The sequence below is a fragment of the Magnolia sinica genome, chromosome 3 (assembly GCF_029962835.1).
Source record: "Magnolia sinica isolate HGM2019 chromosome 3, MsV1, whole genome shotgun sequence".
Lineage (NCBI taxonomy): Eukaryota > Viridiplantae > Streptophyta > Magnoliopsida > Magnoliales > Magnoliaceae > Magnolia > Magnolia sinica.
In genome coordinates this window covers 9,124,731-9,148,750 of record NC_080575.1, presented here as the reverse complement: position 1 = coordinate 9,148,750, position 24,020 = coordinate 9,124,731, and the positions used below count along the sequence as shown (strand labels likewise).

General features: G+C 40.3%; 1 protein-coding gene across 1 annotated transcript in view; it reads left to right on the top strand.

Annotated features, from left to right (window-relative positions):
- Positions 1–23,712, top strand: part of LOC131239468 (calmodulin-binding transcription activator 4-like) — a 117,454-nt gene extending 93,742 nt beyond the window's left edge. The window contains exons 10-12 of the mRNA XM_058237186.1: positions 3,753–4,338; positions 10,145–10,447; positions 23,389–23,712. Of these exons, the coding sequence (XP_058093169.1) occupies positions 3,753–4,338; positions 10,145–10,447; positions 23,389–23,493 (994 nt within the window). The 3' untranslated portion in view covers positions 23,494–23,712. The remainder of the gene's footprint in view (positions 1–3,752; positions 4,339–10,144; positions 10,448–23,388) is intronic.
- The last annotated feature ends 308 nt before the right edge of the window (positions 23,713–24,020 follow it).

The following is a 24,020-nucleotide window of genomic DNA, read 5'->3' as shown; positions in this document are numbered from 1 at the left end:
AGCGAATCTGAATAGGATCCGAAACGAACGGGCAAAAGACATCGTTGGTTGACGGGCATGGAAGATGCATCAACCCATGAAACTTGAAAGGGCTAAGGGTGTGATTCGGATTTCAAACCCAAACAAGATAAAGTGTTAGTGGAGACCACATTTGTACAGCTACCACTATTGACGATTACCTTTCAATTCTTCTCCCCACATTTTATATAATGTAAAAAAATTATATTATGACGCCAATCATCAGTCTCCTTAACATTGGTCAAGGCGCATCTGACTATTGCAAGTGGTGTGGTCTCTTCTTCCTCTACTTCCTCATTATTAGCACCAGCGATATTGGGCTGATAGATTTCTTTTTCATAATCGCCATGTTCGTCCCCCTCTTTTTCAATTTCGCCAATCACTAGGCCCTTGTTCCTCTCTTTTGAGGGACACTAATGCGCAAAGCGACCAAATCCATGGCAATTGAAGCATTGCATTAGCTCACCTCCCCTAGAGTTAGCACTTGCTATCCCCTTTCCTTTAACATCTCTAGGGTTGGATTGGGAACCAACTTAGGGCTTGGATTGACTTCCCACATTAGATATAGTCGCTTGAGGATAAGTCTTAACGCTTGAATTCTGATAGTCAAAACGCCTCTCAACTAGTGCTTTGAGATAGTACTTGATGTCTTGAACCACTTGGTATATGTGCTCCAAGGTGCCAACGTCATGAGAATAGAGTTCTCGTTCGATCTCAAATCGGAGGCCCATCCTGAATCTGGACAGTATAATCATCGGGTCCTCCTCCACGTCACATCGCATCATGTATTTCTCGAACTTGGCGATGTAATCTGACACAATCATAGATCCTTAGCGCAAGGCCTGCCACTGGTCTAGGAGCCTCTGGTGGTAAGATAGAGGGAAATACTTTTTTTTAAGGACTTCTTTCATCTCAACCCAGTGTGTAACTGGGGCTTCTCCACTCTACTCAATTTTACGCTTCATGTTGGTCCAAAAAAGCTTGGCCCGACCCACCAACTTCATCTTGACAAATCTCACTTAATGGGCACATCAAAAATATCATACCACTCAAAATAGTGGTCCATGTATGTCACGCAATCAAGGAATGCTTTGGGGTCCAAGCGACCATCAAAACTGCGAGCCTTAACTTTCACACCATTCATGACTTGCATGTCTAGGTCATGACAGCCATGATGTTCCTCATGTTGTGGTTGCACTTGTGCTCGACCGCGGCCAGCACCCTAGCCACGACCACGCCCTCGCCTATCAACTTGATCTCCAACTTGAGATTAAACATCTTCCCCAGTGTTGGGGTTCGCTTTAAAGGAGGCATCAAGCTTATCAACGTGCACATTAATCGCGGTCAATTGAGTAGTGGTGGTTCTATTGTGCACTTCAATGGCTGTTAGACAGTTGATAGTGTTAAAGGCCTCGATAATCTGCTCTAGATTCATAGTGGGATATAGACCAAAACCATGTCCAGAACGAGTGGGCATGCACAAGGGAACTCTAAAAGGAAAACCTAGATCCTAGTGTAATGTTATGACAAAGATTAAACCAACCTAGAGATCAAACTAGACACACTAGAAACACCAATCTGAAAATTCAGCAAGTCGTTACCCTCAAATACTATGCTAAAAATTCAGCAGGACAACAACAATCTGAGAGTACCAAGCTGAAAATTCAGCAAGGTGACAACCTGCGATTACTATGTTGAACCTAGATTCTATATGCAATGTATACTCTAAAAACCCTAGATGTGACTCTTACCTATGCTAAACCTAGGTCTTTGATACCAAAATTGATGCAGGACCAATGCATGAAATCAAATAATGTGTGAGATCAATCAGAAAAACTAAATTAATTAATAAAAATAAAAAATCTTGCTAACATCATCACAAATATCAAGATTCTAAGAGAAAAACATGCATAGTTTAAGCCTAAGTTGTCAAGCATTGTCCTACATGATCATTAAAACGTGGAAAAATAGGATCTAATGGATGTAGAGACATACAAATAGCATAGGGTTAGGTCTATTGTAAAGGGGAAGGTCTAATACTACCTAGGGTTTACTAGATTTGGGTGTGGGTGAAGCTAGGGTTAGGGAAGTTTGGGAAAAATGGCGAAATTAGGGCTAAATTGGATAATTGGATGAAGGGAATAAAGGATTTAGGGCCTGTTTGGCCGGACCGATCCCACGGTATTAGGAGGGATGGGATCGAGATATCCCGGGATATGCATGACGAGCCAAATAGACCCGGGGAACTTGTCCCGGGATATAAGCAATCCCATGGATCCTAAAACAATCCACTGACATCACCATCATTACCTTAAACTTGATCCCATCCCTTGGTTGGACGGATTGGAAGGTAAAATCCCGGGTTATGCCGAGCATGCCAAACAGACCCAGTGAACTTGTCTTGGGATATTCCCATTGATCTTAAACCAATCCACTAACACCACCATCATTACCTTAAAATCCATCCCATCCCTCCTAATCCCATGGGATTCGCCCGGCCAAACAGGCCCTTAGGTATTATGAGATGGGAATTAGGGTTTTGGATGTGAAAAAATTAGGGATTTTAGGTTAATTAAAGGAATTAAAGATCTAGGGTTTAAGACTTTGGGGAAATTGGGAGATTTGGGGTTTCGAACAATGGATGAAGGGGTTTTGAAGGGGAAATCAAAAGATCCAAGGGGGGAAAATGTGGGTAGTACGGACCATCCGTGGAGCTCGCACGTGTGGCCACGGGTAGGGTTTGGCCCGCGGTAAAGGAGTTTGATGGGAAAGGGTAATGGGGAAGAAGGGAAGATGTTTGAAAGAGTTTTGAATGACTTGGGGGTGTAAAGAAGATGGGATTTCTACAAAAGATCTCGAGGAAAAATAACGAATCAATGGCTAATAACTGGAAGCCTCGCACTCCCGTGGTTGAAGATGGGCATCGCACTGATCTTTGTTCCAAATCGCATGGAACAAGTCTTCACATCGCATGAAGAAGAAGAAACAAAGAAGCTTTGTTGTCTTCTTTTTTTCTTTTTTTCTTTTTTTAAAGAAATCCACCGTTAGAGAGAGCTTCCAAACCCCCCCACTCCCCTTCTTTAAGAAAATTACAAAATAGTCCCTGCTTTATGTCGTTTAACCAAAATAACCCTAGTCTATGAAAAAAACATATAAAACCACTCATAAAGTGTCCAAAAGCATAAATCAAACATAAAACTATATCCTAAAACATGTATGTCCTATGATGAAAAATAGTTCACGATCAACGGCCTAATCATGTATTCCATGTAATCCAACAGTTCGATCATCGTGTCCCTCAAATCCAACGGTCCAAATCACTTCCTAAAGCAATCCATGTGCATCTTCCAAGTGTGGGGGTCTTTCAGATGCCTGTACATGCATTATGGGTTTTCAACAGGGATACCCGCCTAGCCACAGAGAGACTAGGGCTCGCCTTGTCCTCTGATATGTGCGCAAAGGCGTACGTGATGTGATGTCCTTATTATCTCCTGTCCACAATTGACCCACCATATTTATGGTCTGGATTTTGAAAAGGTGGCCCCACATGTACAGCTTATTGGAATAAACAAATTGCTCGATTGAGCATCCTCTATTCCCTCTAATCCTGTACTTTGGAGGAACGTGTTTAACTTGCAAAAACCATGTTCTTATACGGCTCATAGAACCAATATTTTGAAATCTAGCAATGATTTAGAAGTTGTACATCTGATAAACAGTTGTATGTGTCTCAGAGAAAAAATGGTTGCTGCACTTCTAGCTGCTGGTGCATCAGCTGGAGCAGTGACGGATCCCACACCACAGTATCCAGCTGGTAAAATGCCCGCTACCATTGCTGCTGACAATGGCCACAAGGGACTTGCAGCATATCTTTCAGAGGCGGCATTGACCAGCCATCTTTCGTCACTCACATTGGAAGAAAATGAGATTTCTAAAGTGTCTGCTGCTGTGGAGGCAGAAAAGACCATGAAGAGCCTTGCAGAAAGACAGATATTTGCCTGCACAATTGAGGATCAGCTCTCACTCGAAGAGTCCTGGGCAGCTGCCAAAAATGTTGCTCAGGCTGCAGCTCGTATACAAGCTGCTTTTCGTGCTCATTCTTTCAGGAAGAGGCAGCTGAGGAATGCAGGTATTTATGAGAATGGTATGAGTCGAGATGATATTATTATGCTTTCAGCCATATTGACGCTTCAGAGGACCTTTCGTAGTCAACGTGATCGCAAGTTAAATAAAGCAGCTTTATCCATTCAAAAGAAATATCGTGGGTGGATAAGGCGCAAAGAGTTTCTGACATTGAAACGAAATGTAGTGAAGATTCAGGTAATTCTGCCTTCTTATTTGCATGGATATAAATATGTATGCACATGCATATGTGACCCACGCATGCTCAGTTAGGAACCTGTACAAGGTTTACACTTTATGATTTCTTCCTTTTCTCACATTTTCCTAATTGTTTTAATAGAGAGAAACTGGAAAGCTAAGAAAGGGAATACAATAAATGCGGGAAGGAGAAGGGGGAATATTGAATAATGTTGAAACCTCACCAATTCAATTTAAGAAATAAAATAGGCCCCTTTTTTGTGTTAATATGAGACTTGAGCAGAGATGATTAACTTCGTAAAATGCAACATGACATGTTGCAATATAGACATACAGGCATAAACCTTCATATACATGCACACAAAACACAAATCCAGTTGATGCGCACACACAGTAAAAAGGTAGGCAATTCTGAAGCCTAATGATACAAACAAAGACATTTCTTTAGGAAATGTAAAAATTGGGGGAAATGGAAAAATACTGAAACCTGTTAACTAAATTTTGTAGGTGAATTGAGGCACACCGCACATGTGCCAATTTGTCATATGGGTGCTGAATCTGGACCTTTCACTAAGTGGGGCATGCTACAAAACTCCTGGCTCACAAATCAGGCAAGTTGACTCTGTGGATGGGCAACACTTGCACGAAGGAAATGGACAGTTAGAAATAGGGCCCCCAGTGGACCAGCCAAGCTCCAGGAAAGGGCATGCTCACTATCAGCAGTTCAGCACCTTCTACGTGGCCCTCATCTTACAGACGTGTTCCAAGTTCGCACATGTGCCATGATTGTCCTCTTCAGCAAGTGGCTTTAGCATGTACATTTGAGCTACCTTACAATGCTTGGGCTGAGTGTTTGTATGTTGCTATTTGAGCTTTCAGTTTGTGCAACTGGGGCCCATGGTCCAAGCATTCAAACCATCGGATGGGTCTCCTTCAAATACTTTAGGCCCATTGTCTCATTGGAAGCCTCCATAAAATCATTACGTTAGTTCCACAATCCTTCAAATCAGATGCTGCTCCTGCTTCCAATCACGTTTTGGAATCACTCTCTGGCTCCCGCTTACTAGCCGTTTATGCTTGCTAACATGTTGAAATAGACGCTTTCCCACTCCCACACCTGAATCTGTTCACATCATGCAAGAATATCATCGCTAGTATTCTTGTCTTACATCTTAGGGAGGGAGCACAGAGATCATTTCCCCATTTTCAAGGTGCTATCATAAAAGAGCGCCAAATTCTCGATAGAGTTCTTGTAGCAAATGAATGCGTCCATTTTTAAAAGGTGACAAAGATGCTGGGTTTGGTTTGCTAGATTGACATGGTGAGCACCAAATTCTTGAGGGAGTGTTGTGGCAGACAAGTGGATCCATTCTCAAATGGTAGCAAACCTACCGGGTTTGGTTTGCAAGATCGACATGAAAAGACTACCATGTTAATTTGGAGTTTGTGTTCTATCCACTTCAATGTTTGGGTTTTAAGGAAAGATGGTGTAATTGGATGAAAGAGTGCTGGCCACTGCTTCATTTTCAGTCTTGAATGGTTCATCTATTATTTTTTTCACAAGTTGAGGGGCCATGATACTATGCGACTTGCTATTCCCCTTTCTTTTTCCGTTGGGTGTTGCAGAACTAAGATATTCTTAAGGGTTGAGGAATGCGAGCTTCTTGAAGGTTTCTGGATTGGCGCTTTGGGAGTGGAGGTCTCTCATCTTCAATTTGCCGACGAAACGTTTTGCAATGCTTCATTCTATCAAGTGCTGGATCTCAAAAGCCTCCCCCTCTAGTGTTCCAAGCTAGTGTTTTGTTTAAGGGCCAATCTTGGGAAAAAAGCATGATTGTTGGTATTGAGGTGGAAGAGGGGGTTCTTGTGTGAATTAGTGAGTAGTGTGGGATTTAAGATGCATCACCTACCTTGGTCTCCCATTGGGTGCGAAGTTTGTTGTCCGCCTTCATGTGGGAACTTGTGGTGGAAATTCAAGGAGAGATTCGTGCAGTGGAAAAGAAGCTACCTTTCATCCAAAGGTCGTATAATTCTCATCAATGCACCCTTGTCAATCTTTTATGTGCTATTTATTCCTCTTCAAAAATCTCATGTTGGTGAAAAGGGCCAAATGGACTTTTTTTTGGAAAGGAAAGGGCAAAAGCACAAATTTTACTAAGCCAAGCAAGTCCAAAAATCCAAGTGGTGGAATAAGGTGGGTAAGGGAGAAAAATTGGAGGGCCCTAAGCAAATTGTGGTGGATGTTCAAGAAGGGAAATCAAGTTGTTTGGAAAAAGAATAGTTTGCAAATCCCACCAGGCTCACAGTGAGACATGTTGTTGGATTGGGTATGAAAAGGCATTAGCAAGATGGGAGGAAAATCAAAGCCATGGGGCAAAAGTCTAAACGAAGGAACAAGATTCAAGGTAAATCAAGGCCATAGAGTGCACTTTTTGGGAGGAAGAATGAATAGACGAAAAGTCTTTGGCAAATAGTTTTCGTAGTATGTTGAGAGTAACGACACAAAGAAATGTGCTAGTGCTAGATCTCTTTGAAATTATTCGTTGCAGAATTATGTGGAATCACATCTTCATAATGAACTTAAAAGAGGATGAAATCGAGGTATATTGCGAGCTGGCAAACTAGCTTTGGCAAATTGCGTTCCCTTAAAATGGGGAGTCCAAACTTTGGAAACGAAGTGCTTTGAGTAGCCTCTCTGTAAAATCATATTTTTAGGCTCTATAACAGGAAGTCCCTACTGTGTGCCCTACCTTGTTGTGGACATTAGTATCCTCCACCCTCGATAGTTATAGCATTCTCATGGACAGTGGTGAAAGACAATTCTCACCCTTGATGATTTAAAAAGTAGGGGACAGCCTTCCTAATAGGTGTGTGATATGCAAAGAAAGAGAGTAATTGGTGTCTCACAACCCGTCACGGTTTGGGCTAACAGCTTGGGTTGTGGGTTTGCTCCCCACAAACATGAGTTTGATTCCCCTCTCCGTGGATTTCCCGATGCATGTGGTTGGCAGGTGATTGTGTGCATCCATAGGGAATAGTCTCGCCTCAAAAGGAGGCGGGGACACCCTATTGTCTTAAAATAATAATAATAATAATAATAATATAAAAATTAAAATAACAAAAAATTAAAATAATTGGTGCATCACTTTTTACTCCGTTTCTTGGCGGTTAGTTCAATATGGTTTGCCTTCCTCAATCATTTTGATATCGTTCAGCCTTTTAGGGAAAAGCTAGTGAATTTGTAGTAGTTTGGGGAAAGGAGACTTTCACGGAAGAGGAAGACACGTTGACAGTTGCTTCCATGCAATTTTCTGGGAAATATGGAAGAGAAGACAACCGAATTTGGAAAGGAGTTGATTCATGTGCAAATATTGCAAGAGAAAATCAAAGTATCATCATTTGAGCCCTCACACCTTGAACTCTTGAGGTATCTTTGTGTTGGAAGTAATAAGGATTGGTCACTTGTTGTGTCGAGCCATGTTAGGGAAGGTAGGTGGTTAGAAGGTTCCCACCATCAAATGGCATGTGGAAACTAACATTTGATCGTGCTTCTATTGGTAATTCTAGCTTCTTGGTCATTTTTTTCTTTTCTTTTCTTTTTCTGGCGAGGGGAAATGATGTAGGACAATTAACCACTTGCTCTAAAAACTTGAACTGATAAAGCATGGTGAATTAATCCCTTTATCTCATAGCCCAGGCCCCACATCCATGGTTTAGGTCCTCGGCTGAACCCTCCTCATGAGCCCCAAATCACATGGGTTCCGCCTCACACGAGCCACCTGCCTCACACAAGCCTCCCATCCTGAGTGTGCCCCCGCATCCCACAGGCCACCCTACTTGAGCCCGGTATGAAAATGCCCTTGCATTATGAAACTTATGGACAAGGAAGGTCATATTCACATAGCTCTTTTAAATCTGATCTCCCTTGCCTGGCACATATGCGGAGGCCCTCTCTCCTAGGGAAGCTCTTTGTGAAAGCAAAGAGAAACGATTCTCCTTTGGTTTTCTGTGTATTTGAGAAAACCCTAATGGGTTGAATATATAGAGCTTTACAGACGTCTATACAAGGTAAATGTTAAAAACAGAATCATCTATCTATGGAAATTAGCTATACATCATCTATCTATAGAAATTAGATATACAAGGCATGTGGCGCATGTGGCTTGTCTAACACTTTGTGTCTTTATGTCTTTATGAGAAGGTTTTGAGGCAAGGTCATTGTAGCGTAAAAAGTGGGTTCTGAGATGGCTTTGTTTTCAACAATATCAGATTTCTAACCTCTTGGTTAAACATTTCATTTACCATGTAGGTGAAGAGGCTAATTTTGTAGCTGATATGTTGGCTTAGGAGGGTGTGGGCTGTTCAGCTTTTTATACCAGGAACGTGTTTCCCTTATTTTATGCTTTTGGCTTAATAAAATCATTGTTAGTTTCTAGAAAATCGTGGTAAGAATGCACCTGCTGTGGGAAAACCCATTACTAGGAGTCTTTTTTCTAGGCCCCCTCCATTTTTCTCAAACGAAAGAGAAGAATTTTCTCCTTGCTATTTTTGTGAGTCATCATCATTGGATATAGCGGTGAGTTTCTCACCTCACAGTGAGTTTTTTCATCATCATGAAAAATTGAGTCAAAAGTGTTATTTTGTGGTGAACCGTGAACCTAATCCTCTCAAGTTTATATGATTATCATGTGATGCCTTGGGATGTGTATGGCTTACAGAGATGTGGAAACTCTGTTTTCCAAGTTTTAATGCAATTACCACTTGCAACGAGAACTTCCCTTGGCAATGGGCCAGGTTGGTGTAGTTGGTTATTTGCTTTCTTCTATTTATATTGGACTGCACATGGCACACGTCTTGTGTAACAGTGTAAATGAAATCTGAGCTTAGTTGCAGCTTGAATATGATTCCAGGGAGTCCTCTTAAGTTTGTTATCATGAATAAAATTCTCTTTTATTTTGTGACTAAGTTCGTTGTCATGAATAAAATTCTCTTTTATTTTGTGACTTCTATTTTCCATCTCCTCTTATCTCTTAATTTTCTAAGTTGCTATAAGGACAACTGTAGTGCTTTGCTTGTGTCGGAGAAACTGAGTTTACTATGTGTTTGGATCCAGGGACTCCTAATTTGTTATTGTGAATTGTTAGAGAGAAATAAATGTTGTATACTTTATTTTTGGTGTTCCCTCAGGACACCATGCTGTTTTCTTAGTAAATCGAATAAAGTTCTCTCTTATTTTGACTTCTATCTTCCATCTCTCAATCTTCTTTTACAATTGATTAGGACAACCGCCATGCTCTCCATGTAAAAGGCACCGAGTTTTCTATGCATTTTCCGTGGGCTTGAAAATCACCATTTCTTTGGGAATTTTAAGTGAAATTATTATTTCACGTGAACAGGCCCACATGATTACATGTGATTCCACTGCCCAATACACCATATGCTGCGCACGTTGTATGCTGTGATTTGGTGCACAGCTATCTCTCACTGTCCATAAACAGGGGGCAGAAATCCTCCATTTGAAATGTGTTGAACTGGAATTATATGATCCTCAACTGGAGGATGTTCACATTATACTCACATCTTCAGTTTGTTAAGGTGGGGACCGTGGTTCACTTATCCAGACTATTGGTCTGTTGGGCTCCACAATCGATGGATCATGCCCCTAAATTTCATTGTGGGAAAATCCTAACATAAAATGTGTGGCCTGCAAGTAGGAGAAATACTGATATTTGGAAGTGAAATTTTCTAGATGAAAGCTTAGATATGTTCATTTTCTTATTCATACTTGTTTCTTATTGTACAACAGGCTCATGTGCGAGGCTATCAGGTCAGGAAGAGGTATAAGGAAATTCTATGGATGGTGAGTATTCTCGAGAAGGTCATACTTCGGTGGCGTCGAAGAGGTGAAGGTTTACGGGGATTCCGGGCTGAGTTGGCTGACTCTGAGCCCAATGGTGAAAGCGAAGAAGATGACATCCTCAAGGTTTTCCGAAAACATAAAGTAGATGCAGTTATTGAGGAAGCTGTGTCAAGGGTGCTGTCCATGGTTGAGTGTTCTGATGCACGGCAGCAGTACCGTCGGATACTTGAAAGGTACCGGCAGGCTAAGGTAACAACTCGTGATATGGACAACAAACCACAAAGTCTAGCTTACGTATCTTCTAGCCCTTATAGTTTGAACAAGTGGGTTCCATGATGTAGATACAGGTTGTTTCTCTGATTAGTCACAGAGTGGGTGGACTATGTTCCAGAACATCCTGGATGGAAGGTAGCAAGTTAAATTAAGAGATGCAAAAACTTTCCACACCATCTGAAAAAAGGCCAAATGTTGGATCTTGGATGGCTAGGATCTTCCAATATGAGATTTTTTTGGTGCATTGTCCATACATGGCAGGCACATCAGATCAACAGTCTGGACCGCTTAAATGGGCTCCAATTCTACAGACTGAAATATACTAAGCGTGTCATGTTGTTGACAATTATATAATTACTCCCAACCCTGTAACTGTGAACCTCAACCTAACTGTGAACATGGTTCTGAATATCGATATTGGCGGGCGTATCGGCCTGGCCAAAAAAAAAAAAAACAACATGGGCGTCGTGTATCAATATTGGTCCGTATCAAACCACATCGACCCGTATCGGTTGGAAAGAAATTAAGCCAAAGAATTAAGGAAAATATCAGAAAAAAGAAGAGAATAATAAGATTTAAGAATCCATCTTTACATATATATATTTTGGACACACATATGATGGTGTATCATGCCATTCTTTGATAAGAATGTTCTTGTTGAAGGTCAACTAAATTGGCCCGAATTGAATACAAATCAAGCACGATTTGGTGAGTTAGGGCCCATTACATTAAAATACAAACAAACAAAAAAAAAAAAAAAGGATGAAAATATCAAAAAGAAAGTGAAGGCTTACCCTTCTTTCCAATTTTTCCCATAATGGCCCACTTCGCTTCAATAGGTCTAGATCTTAGCCTAAAATGAGTTTTTTAAGCTTTTGCATGGTTTAAATTAAAAAAGAAGAGGAGACGAGTGAAATTTTATATATATATATATATATATATATATATCAAACTGGGCTTTTATGGGTGTATCAGCCCCATATTGGGGTCAATGCAGATAGATACAAGCCAATACGAGTCATTTTTTTTCATATCCCACTATATGCGCGTGTCTATGGTATGCGCACATACACGCTCGCGCGCCCGCGCACATGCCCACGCGCGTTTATATCCCCCCATGAAACAAAAGTATAAAATAACACTAATTTAGTCCCAACTCTCTTAGTTGCCCGACTATACAGTCGGCAAGGTTGGCTGGATACGGCCCTGTATCGCATATTGTCTCGTGCTAATATGATACTGCTATATAAGCCGATACGATACCGATATTCATATCTATGACTGTGAAACTGGAAAATGTTACGAGCATAGTATGTTGGCCTTTAAAAAGTGAAATTACCAATAGTTAAGAAGAGCATCTTCAGCATACTCCAAATAGCCTTGTTAATGCTATTGTTTCAAATTATCAACACATGGTTATGTGTGTGCAAGATCCAAGTGGTTCATCAAGTGGGCCCATTATCTATGTTTTGTACCTGGGAATCAGGCTGATCTTGTCATCACCCGGGCTACACATACCGGAATGTGGATAATTTGTCATTTCTCTTGTACACATGAGGCCCACCTGATGACCAGACTAACATGATTTTGAGCACTTAGCACATACACGATGGGGCCACCTGATGGATGGCTCGGTTCATGCACCCACGTGTGGCGAGGATAGGATTTGAGATCCTATTCACACAAGTTTCGTTTGCATCTCTCGATCACCCTAGATAGCGATACTCAATGGAAGGTTGAGATTAAGATGTTGGCTCAGTTGTCAAACTTTTCCCAAGAAAATAGTGAAACCCGACCCCAAATAGCAAGGGCAAGGCCATGATGGTGATGATGATGATGGTATATGATAGTATGACCACCTAGTAGTAATTGCACCAGCCAGCCCCCCACCCTATGGAGGAGTGTTGATGTCAGATGAGCAGTCGATTGTCAAACTTCCACCATGCAATCATGAGAATTCCCGTTTCGAATTTTTCATAGAATGGGATTCGTAAATAGCTAGGACAAGGCTATGATGATGAAGATGATGTACATTTTTTATTTTTTATTTTTTTGCTTGCAAAATGAAGATTTTATTAATGAAGGCCAAACCCAAAAGAATTACAAATCAGACCAAGAAGAAGGAAAGGAAAAACTCTCGCCTAGAGCATTTAAGTCTAAAACCCACCCCATTTCATTCAATTTCACCCTATTAAAGACTCCCTACAGGCCTAGTACGGTTCCTAAAACATCGGTTATTTCTTTCTTCCCAGAGGGACCATATGTTGGCCATCAAGAACAACCCCCATATTGCTCTTCCTATCTTACCCACTAGTCCCCCTGTGCCAAGCCTGAATGAATCTCCAATGAACCCGACATTACTCATGATATTCCAAACCAAGCAAAAAAGGCTACCCCAAAACTCCTTGGCAAAGGGGCAAAAGAAGAGGAGATGATCGACCGACTTCTCACTTTTCATACACATAACACATACATTTGGGAGCACCATCATTCTATGATGAAGATTGTCTGCCGTTAGCACCTTGGTACTTCCCACTAACTATGCTAAGACTCCTACCTTTGGCGGGGTACCATAACACCACACAAAAGCTGTAAAATGAACATGACCTTTCGATGGAGGCCCTAATAAATAATTTTTATAGTTTTATTCATGCACTGACCGGACTTCTCCTTGATCATACTATGGCATCTCTATACCCCACCAACAGTCTCACAACACGGAGCATCTCTAGTAATCTAATGAAAGCTTCCAATTTTTCATCCGACATATTCCTCCGACGTGGTGAGGCCCAAACCACCTCATCACCAAAAGATGAGTAATAACGTGCAAGCGAGATGTTCACTTCTGTTGAGATTCTAGCTAACCTTGGAAAAATGTCTTGCAATGCCTTGTCGCCTAACCCAGTATCCTCCCAGAAGTGAATCCTTTCACCATTCCCCTATCCACCACCACCACTCATGCACCCCATTTTTTTTATTTTATGATCTCTTTCCAAAGATAAGATAGCTTTCATCCGAACCACAACTCCATTGCCATTTTCCTCTGAGAGTGGAATTCATTGCCTTTAAACTTCCTAAACCTGCCACCCTATCTTTGCGCAGTCTGCACACTTCTTATTTCATAAGGTGGAATTTGAGCCTTTCTGAAGCTTCCTATCATAAAAAAATCCCTCCTAAGCCTTTCTAGCTTATTCAAAATCACTTATTTAATATTGGTAACGATGTTTGGGTTTTCATCCGTAGGGAGAAATCTTTTATAGCCAATTGGGCTTCTTGTATTGTTTTTTCGAAAGATTGTCTTTCTTTTTGCTTACCAGGGTTGTAAGCTTTTGGGTGCCATCTCAACACCTTTGTAATAATAATCCCTTTATCTTTCAACAGAAAAAATAAAAAATAAAAAATTCACTTTCAAGCATTGAAAAAGAGACATAAAATAGACTAGAAGATTGGACATAACCGCTTTTATCGTCATTAGCCTCCCTTTTAAAGAAAGGTGCATGCTCTTCTGTCTTGAAAGTTTTCTTTCGAATCGCTTAATTACTTTGTCCCATAAATGCTTGGCTGGTTTCCCTATACATTGTGATAAACCAAGGTAGGAAGAAGGAAAAGACCCCGAACGACAACCGAAGTTACTTGCAAACCTACTCACCTCTTATGGAAGGCATGCCCCTAATAACTTAATCTTGTTGATGTTCACCTTTAAATCGAATACAGCCTCGAAGAATGTAATAATTTTCCTCAAATTATCCACTTTTATTTCATCCATGTCACAAAAGATAATTATGTCGTTTGCATACTAAAGATGAGATGCTTAGAAATATGACTTATCTACCTTGAAGCCATCTACACACCCCACAACTACACCTTTCTCTAACATTTTGGTTAAAGCCTCTGCCACTACCACAAACAAATATGGAGAAAGCGTGTCTTCTTAACGCAAGCCTCTAGATGCAGAAAAGAAGCCTTTTGGGGATCCATTTACCATGACTGAGAACTTAGCTGATTGTACACAAATTTGGACCTAGTTTCTCGACTACTACCCACACCCTAACCAACCCAATATGTAGTTCAAAAATTTTTAATCTACATGATCATATGCCTTTTTCTATATCTAACTTGGAAATCAATTCTTTCTGCCCTTCCCTATGGCAAGAGTTTATGCATTCGTGAGCAGTTAAGGTGTTGCCCACTATTTGCCTCGCAGACACAAAGCCCCTTGAGTATTCGAGATTACTTTAGCCAAAACCATCCAAAATGTGGAATGGATGTTTTTATAACATGGCTTCCTCTGTGGAAGGGGTCATCTGTAGAGTCAAATGTACAGTGGTGGAATGGGTTGCCTACATTAAAGTAGCAAGGTCTGTGGATCTCTCCTCCTTTTTTGTGTAATTTTGGGTTGTACTCTTTCCACACCTTTCTGTGGTTTTTTTAATAAAATTTCATGTTATCTCTAAAAAAAAAAAAGAACCATCCAAAATCTAGATGTCGGGATTTTTGCTAATATTTTATAAGGACTCCAACGGAGACTGATCAACCTGAAGTCCCTTGAGCATTCGACTCCTTTTTCAAGATGAGAGTAATAAACGTAGCGCCTATCTCAATCGTAATATTCCCACTTTCATGAAATTCACGAATGAACTGTATCAAGTCACCTTTTACTATCTCCTAGGATCTTTAAAAAATGCAATAGGAAATCCATCAAGGCTGGGGGCCTTTTGACCCTCATTGCTTCCTAAGTCCTCCATTGTCTCCTTAATTTCTTCCTCCAAAATTGTCTTCTCCAAATCATCCTCCACCAAGTCACCTTTTGGACTTGCATGCTATACATCTCCCAAATTCTCTAACACACCTTTTCCTCTACAAATTGGATTAATGTAATATAATCCTCATCTCTGTTGCCAAAGAAACCCCATTGAAATGACCCACATGCTCCATAGCCTCCTTTATCCATTTCATACCACACTTCATTGAAATGTGACCCCATTTTCCTTTCAACTAAAAATAAAAAATAAAAAAAATAAAAAAACTCTCATCCTAAACAACTGACTTGTCGTTACTTGAAGCCTTCTCAACTAGCCCCAAAGACGTAGTCAACAGAGGGCCTTCCATCACTACCCTGATCACTTGACTAGACTATTGAACTTCCAAGGCTTCTGGTGATGAGGACATCATGTCATGTACACCCTTACGTACATATCAGAGGAGGAAGCGGGCCGCGCCTATTTCCCTATGGCCTAATGAGTACCTGTGATCGTACTGAAGACCCCATATGCATGTGTGAGCATCTGGAAGACCCCACACTGCGGAGATGCACATGAGTTGCTTTATGGAGCGATCCAAACCGTTGAATCAGAGGGACACGACAATCGGGCCATTGGATTGCATGGATCACATGATCAAGCCATTAATCGTTGATCGTCCACATCAGTTTTAGACTTTATCATATTTTAGAATTTAGTTTTGATTATTTTATATTTAGACGCATTATGGGTGTTTTAGTTGATTTTATTTACACTAGGGTTATTTTCGTTAAAGCTCATAAGACAGGAGGATTTTTGTAATTTTGAAACTTCTTGGATCTATAAAAAGAGGAGGGCGTGTGACCTCTCCCTCATTGAATTTCGTGATTTTAAAGAGAGAGAGAGAGAGAGAGAGAGAGAGAGAGAGAGAGAAGCTCTTGCTTTCTTTTCCCATCTTCATGCGATTTCAAGATACTTTTATGCAATTTGAAAGGAAGATTGGTGCGAGGCTAATCTTCATCAATGGAGGTGCGATGTCTCCATATATCCCCACACCATCTTCTCTTTTTTTCCACATCTGTGTATTTTCTTCAGATTCTTAATTCTCTCATCCCAAATCTTCGTCTAATCTCAAACCCAACTTTTCCATACCCATCCATAATCCAAACCCTAACCGACCTAAACCCATCCTCCCACGCCACATGTGTGACCGTACGGCCACACGTGTGAGTACCACCTGCCCCTTTTGGCTTTCCACGGTCATTATATCAAAACCTCATTCCTCCATCCCCGAAACCCTAACCCTAAACCTAAAATCCCTTACTTTTCCCAAATTACCCAAACCCTAATTTTCACCCTATAATGTATTACGTTTCTTATTTTAAAATAAACTATACCCTATACTAATCGGATGTCCCTACATCCATTAGATCCTAGTTTCATTTTATTTAATGATCTTATGTTACGATGTTCATAGCTTAGGCCAGGATTACGCATGATTTTCTTTTAATTTTCATGATATTTGTGATGAATATAGCGACGTTTGTGTTTTTTGTTAAATATCTTAATTCGGTTATATGATCTCACATGTTACTTAGTTCATGCATCAGTCCTGCATCATTTGGCCTCTCTATCAGTGCTTCCTCCAAAATAGTGGCTTCAATCAGATACATATTTGCCTGATCATGTGGTGACTCCCCAACTTCAAGTACCACCGTTGCCTTTTTCACTTCAGTTAGGAATTCAAAGACTTGCAGTTGTGACCAGTGTTTTAAATATCGACGATATCGGCCGTGATATATCCCACAATATATCTTGTATCCCACCAGTGCGATACGAAATGCATAAGTAGTGCGATATATCCTATGTGTTCGATCTAGTGAGCATTTTCGAATTTCAATCATTTTATTTTCTATAAATCATGTTAAATTAGTGTTAAATTGTTTCGATTTCGAGATTAGTGGGCCGAGCTGTGGAAAATTGAAAAAAAAAATCAAAATTTCCCAATTTCTCACAAATTGTTTTCAATCTTTGTGTCCAAACATCAAATCAAACATGTATGTAACCTAATCTATTGATTCTTCTTTTGCTTTTTAATGTATCGCTTGTGTTTTCACACGTCTTCTTACATTTTAAATTATAAGAATAGACATTGAATATACTTACATCAATTCAGTTAGACAATGCATATATTAGGACCCCATACAAAGAAAACCTATTATGTGCACTTGTTTTTTGTAATGTTTTGATTTATAAGTGTGTATTGACGTCTTTTTTAACAACTACCGAAGTTTCATTGAAAAATTCAACCAATTTCCCAATGTTTCCAACAACAGCAATACGTTACACGATACAACCGATATATCTCATGCGATAACCGATATGTATCCGTATCCCAAGAATGCGATACGTGACGCGATACCGATATTTCGAACTTTGGTTGTGACATCATCAGTTGCTTGTTATAAGTCCCACCACCAGTGGCTAACTAACTTCTGAGATCTTTCTCGAGAGAATTCAACTGCCGCTTACCTTTAACTTCAGCCTGGGCTAAAAAACCTAGAGAAATGAAAGCACTTCCCCCACACGTTTTACCCTTTAAGTTGTCACCAACACAAATGCAAATATTGATCTTCTCGGCATGTGAGACTTTCATTAGGCACGCAATGATATTTTTTAGGCTCGTCTTCCATTGAGTCGTGTTGCATCTTGACCGGTCTCCTCTAAGACTCGTGCCTATCCCTCGCACATATCGTCTATCTCTTCCTCATCGTTTTTGTTGAGAAATGACTCCCTGCCACGTGTTGCCTCCTCATTCTCTTTTCTATCACCTACCACCTGACAACGTAATGTGTCCCCTTCTCTGCCTCCTCATCCCTACTATTGCCATCGATCGAAATATGTGTCCCCACCTCACTCCACTTCTCCTCACCTACCCACCCTCTGGTAATAGTGGTAAGTGTTATGCATAATAGGGCCGAAACAGTTGTAACGGCCATTACAAAAAAAAAAAAGGTTGGAACAACTGTTATGGCACGTTTCATAGCAATAATTGTGATAGCCATTACAACCACCATTACCGATATTGCATACCTTGGCACCAATCCGCGCCTTACATGACCTTCCCTCCCCTTTTAGTATTTCACAAGAACACCTAACATTCATGCCTTCTACCAAGCATCGGGGCTAAACTTCTGAAATCTACTTTCTAAGTTGAAGACCGATTCCTCCACTCAGAGTACAACCATAACCTTCTCTACGATGATGGAAACCTTTGTTGGCACCTAATCATTCTTCTTTATACAAATTCAAGTAAATCGCAACATTTCACAACCTTCCGACACTAGATTAGTCACAACCACCTCTCTGATACAGGAGTTGGTTTCCATAAGGGAAAAAAAAAATCATGGACCAAAACTCCAGAGGGAACTCCCAAATATGATACCATGATTCTTCCCAGCCGAAGATGGACTAATTAACCCACCTACAAACAACATGGACAGTCTCATCCCTAAACAGATTGCATGTTGTTAAGTATCTATCAATGTCTGCTTGAGGACGCAACACATCACAGACTCTCAAATGTTTGAAAACCTTTTCCTCCTCTTCGACTTTGCAATTGAATGATATCCAATCTCCTACCTCCTCCATTGAGGCTTCTAGCCTAATGGATGCTACCATGCTCCATTGGAATGAATTCCACGCACTTTCCACCACTGATGAGGACATCCGAGCACTAGTCAGAGTATATCAGAGGAGGAGGAGAACTCCCATTTCTTTATAGCTAAGTGATGCATACATGGGGCCCCTTGGGCCCAATTCGAGTGTCTAGTCCATTGAAGACCACACATACATGATTATGCATCTTTGACGGCCCCGCATTGGGAACATACATGTGAGTTAGTTGGACCATTTCGACTTTTGGATCATCGTCATTAGACATCTTAATCGTGAGCCACAAAATAGTTTAGTTTATTTAGTTGTTTATATGTTTTGTTATTTTTTATGAGTTTAGGGAGTTAGGAACAAATTTTATTTTATCAAACGTCTTTATGTGAAACTTCTTATCTAAGATCGTCTTTTTGCAAGAAATTTTTTCTGAGACTATAAAGGCCTGGGCATCCATATCCTAGCTCATTATTGAGCATATGAAATAAAATTCCTCTTTTTCTCTACTTTGTGATGAAGTAAAACCTCCTGTGATTTGAGTGATTTGGTGTGATGCCATGGAGTGAATTTAAGTTATCCTTCTTTCTCATTCTCTTAAATCAAAAGGTATTTCTCTCTTTTTTCTTTCTTTCTAGATCTCCTTTCTTCTCTCCAACAATTAGCCATCTCCATCCTTGTTCTTCCTTCTTCCAATCTATACACCCGCAACCTAACCCGTCCCAAACTCGCATTCAACCATACCCCTTAACCATACACCCGTACCGCCATACCTGGCCCTACTCACCTGCCCATACAACCATATGGACATACTTGTACGACTGTCCGTACTGTCAGCCTCTTCCTCCCTTCCATCCTTTGTTTTCTCCAATTTAAACCCTAATCCCCAAATCCTAACTCTAGTTTCCTAAAACCCTAATTCTCAAAATCCTAATTCCCCAAAACCCTAACTCTGAAAACCATAATTCGCCATTACCCTACTTTCAAAACCTAACTTCCAAAATCCAATTCCCAAACCCTAAAGTTCTAACCCTAACTTAACCAAAACCCTCACAAACCAAGTGAACCCCTTTGAATCGAGAACAATCCCTATGCATAGATGGAAGTGTTACCTTCCTTAGATCCTGATTATTTGGTATTTTATTGGATCTGCATTGCAGGACTGTCATATGGCTTGAATTCAAACATATTACATTGCTGAATTTTATTTTTTTTATAAAAATAACTTGTGTTAGGTCAGCTTTATTTTATGCATTAAATTGTTCTAGTTAATCCATTGATGATCTCATTGCATCATTCTAGCTAGGCTATCGATCTTGCATTAACCACCATAGGATGGATGTGTACTTCCGGTCTTCCATTTTTCAAATCTCTCCCCACACCCACCAGCTTTGTTGAGTGAGGGAGCCTCCTTCCTTCTGAGGTTTTTTGTCAGGGGCCTTAATCCCATGGATTGGAATTCCGACAACCACAATTCGGAATGATGTGCCTCCCTCCTACCTCTTCTCTTCCTTTTCCAATATCTTCACTGAAACCTTCCCCATTTCTCCCGATACGCCCTTCCCTTTCCCTTTCTTCGATCCCTGCTGCACACTGTTTTGGATTCACTACCTCTAGGCCATACCTCGCCCGATTAACCATCAGCTTCCTTCCTCTGAAATGAGCACCGTTCGTTGCCTTGATTGCTACTTTCATCTCCACCAGATTTTCCGTTCTTACAAATGCAAAACCTCTAATCACCAACAATCCTCGTGCCTTGGGTACAACGACTTCTTTCACCTTTCCATATTTCCCGAACACCCTTTGGAAATGCAGCTCGAACCATTCCTCTAGGAAGTTCTCAATGTATGCCACCGGTAGCTCCTGTAGCAACCACTTCTCAGCACCTCTGCTCTCTCTTCCCTTGGCTTCCTTTTCGGCCTACCGGAATCCACTCCCCTTCTTCCGCATCCCGAAGTCATTGCTCCCACTGTATGAACCTTCCCCTTTCTCGTAGTTCGTAACTTTAGCAATCCGTTTTCCATTATCTTGATCTGTTTCCTTACCTTTTCCTTTCGCTTTCGCAGCATTCCCTCCATCACCAGCTTGTCTGGAAACCTCCAATGATTCTCAAGAATCTACAGCTCCTAAAAAAAAAAAAAAAAAGATTTTCAAGAATACGAATGAATTTGACTTCTGATTTGTTTTTTGTCTTGAATCTTGCCTAAAACCTGGTGTGACCGCTTGAGTTTCAGAACAGCTTGATTGTTGGAATGTCCCTTAATCCCGGTGATTTGCATCAGATGAATGGATTACATGGCATATATAAACCACGGTGGTCCCCACACTCAACTAATGGTAGGCATCCCATCCCAACTTTTACCTGCAATCTGGCCTGCTTGAGTTTTGGACCAGCCTGATTTTTGTGTTTTAAGGTGAAAATGAGGCAGTGGACCTGATGAACGGGGTGGATCTCATGCATGTGTCCCTGCATACTGCTCGGTTAGAGCAAGCATGCCATGTTTGTGTATGCACTAGCAAGGTTGGCCGGTTCTAGTGGGAAGGATTTTGGGGGAGACCAGCTACCGGTTCATAGACCAAGACTTCAATTCCTCTTACAAGCCCTTGTATGACAATTGCTCCACGTGGGTCCCACTAGCTCAGTATATGGCATATAACCTCTATCAAGCTTGAGAAGAGGTTCAATCATTTTTTATTTTTTTTATTATTTTTTTTAAAAGTGAATTTTTGATCAGCCAAAATCTCATCAATGCTCTTGAAAATACACCAAATGGACCTCGTGAGGTAGATTGATCAGCCAAAATCTCATCTTTAACGGCTTCGTGGATTTGTAGAATCAATTTGTGGTTTTGGGGGGCATAGGTGAACTGTGGTAGAGAGCTTAGGGCTTACATTTGGAAGTATTATATTTTGATCCTATATGCATACATATACAAAAATACATGCATGTGTAGATATAGATGTTCCTCAACTCCCATCTTTTGAGTAAAAGACATATTGAACTGGAACTTTCATTCTCCACTTTTATCCTTTCTAATTTTTGAACCAAATTTTGCCATTTTAAAGGACCAGAACTGAATTAGATTGAAACATTTTCCATACATTATTTTTATTTCTCATGTGATGTTTTCTTAACTATGACCAAGCACAAGTGAGTTGGTTTTCTTAAAAAAATTGGTGACTTGGCAGATTTGATAGTTGAATTATGCATTAACATATAAAGTAAAGGTTTAAAAGAAAAGCCACATTATCACTAATCAGCTGAGTCAATTATCAACTTGCTTAATCTTTTTAATTAAGTTTTTACAGAAAATGGCCACATGTGATGAGAATACACTGGCCAATTTTGTAGCTTGCCTAAAAGCAAGGCAAGCTGAAAACCAACTTGACTGAGCACCGAGCTCAAGCACTGAAATTTAAACCCTGTTGTGAAGACTACAGCCTATCCGGAAGGTCTAAAGAATCTCCAACACAATAAGGACCTGGACTTTCCTTCATAATGTATAGATTCCTAATTATAGTAACAGATACCAATTGTTATTTCAAAATTTTCATTAGATGAAAGTTTCAGGGAAATGTGAGATTTTAAAAATAAAATAAAATTATTGTTATATTTGTTGTTATTGTATAATATTACAAATTTTCTGTTTACTTTGGTAAAAGATGATGACTCGTGTGTGTGTGTGTGTGTGTGTATTTATTTATTTATATCGTGGATTCTCTATTTTTCACCTTATTTAGCTCCGGGGACTCGTCATCTTTACATGAAGCATATGAGTCAATCTTGACTGCCTAAATCATTGGGTCCAAAATGATGGTCCCAATATTACGATGAATCAATGACCAATCAATTCAACCATGCAATGGGGTGGTTTTAAATGTGTAGTAAAAGTTAAATGGTCCATTTTCATGCCCTTTTCTATTCTTGAACTTTTTAAATATTTTTATTATCCTCAAGATTTTCTCAAAAATATCCTGAGAAAATCCCAAAAAAAAAAAAAAATTTAAACAAAGAGACCTCTTGGAAAATTCCCAAGCATAGAAATAGGCAAAACAAGATTATGCCATTTATTAACTTCAACATGCAAATTCACTACTTGACACTATTAGCGCCTCTTCTTTTGATATATCAGTCTGCACTGAGAAAATTTATTGTATGAGAGCCTCCTGCTGAGCCATTTTGTCCAAAAATGATCCTCCTTGACCCTTTGCTTGCTTGCTCTTTTGGTGTGTGTGTGTGTGTGTCTGTCTGTCAATTGGACCGGGGTTAGCATTATGTGAAACAATGTTGCCATGTGGGTGTTGTCAATGTGAGACTCTTCCATGGCTGGTCTCAGCAGCAGGTTGAGAGAGCAAGGTTGATGTCCAGTGGCAAGCTTATCTTAAAACTTTTGCCAATTTACCATTTAAAAGCCGACTCAATTGTCAGGAGAAAGTTATGATGATGAAGATGATGTCAACCTGCACCAAGGAGTGTGGGCCCTCTATAATTTAATTTCTTATTATCCGCAGGCTGTACAAATGAGCAACTCCAGTGAAGTAGCATCAAGTTCTCAAGGCAACGGCGACAATATGGAAAAAGGCAACAACAACAATGATGTGTATACTCTTGGATAAGAGGAAACTAGGTTCTTATTGTGGATTTCAAAACCTTTCGTTTCACCAAACCCATACTGAACTCGGCTTGCTGTTGTACATATTATTTAGTTTCGAGTGGTCAATTGATGAAAGTCATATGCCCGCGTCTATGCTGTAAGTGCTCGCTCTAAGTTCCTAATGGTTGTAAATTATTTCTACATAAAGCAAATGCAGATCTAGCATATTCATGTGCTTCAAGTCCAAAGTCCAAGGCGTATCATTCCATCATGGATGGCTGACGATGTCCTGACATTCTCTCAATGTGTACAAAAGCAGGAAATAGGTAATGAAAGAAAGGAGAATTATGCTAAGCCCGCTTGCACCTCTATAAGTGGTCACCTGGCACGTGTGGTGCATCTGAGCTGTGCTGTAGCTGGGACCAATCGTGTAGACGTTCTAGCTGAAAAATCATGCTGGTGTGCTAAAGTGAGTCTGCACATCTATGTTGAATGTGGGTGGGTGGCAGATTTCTATACATGGTATTCATATTATACCTGTCTGGCCCA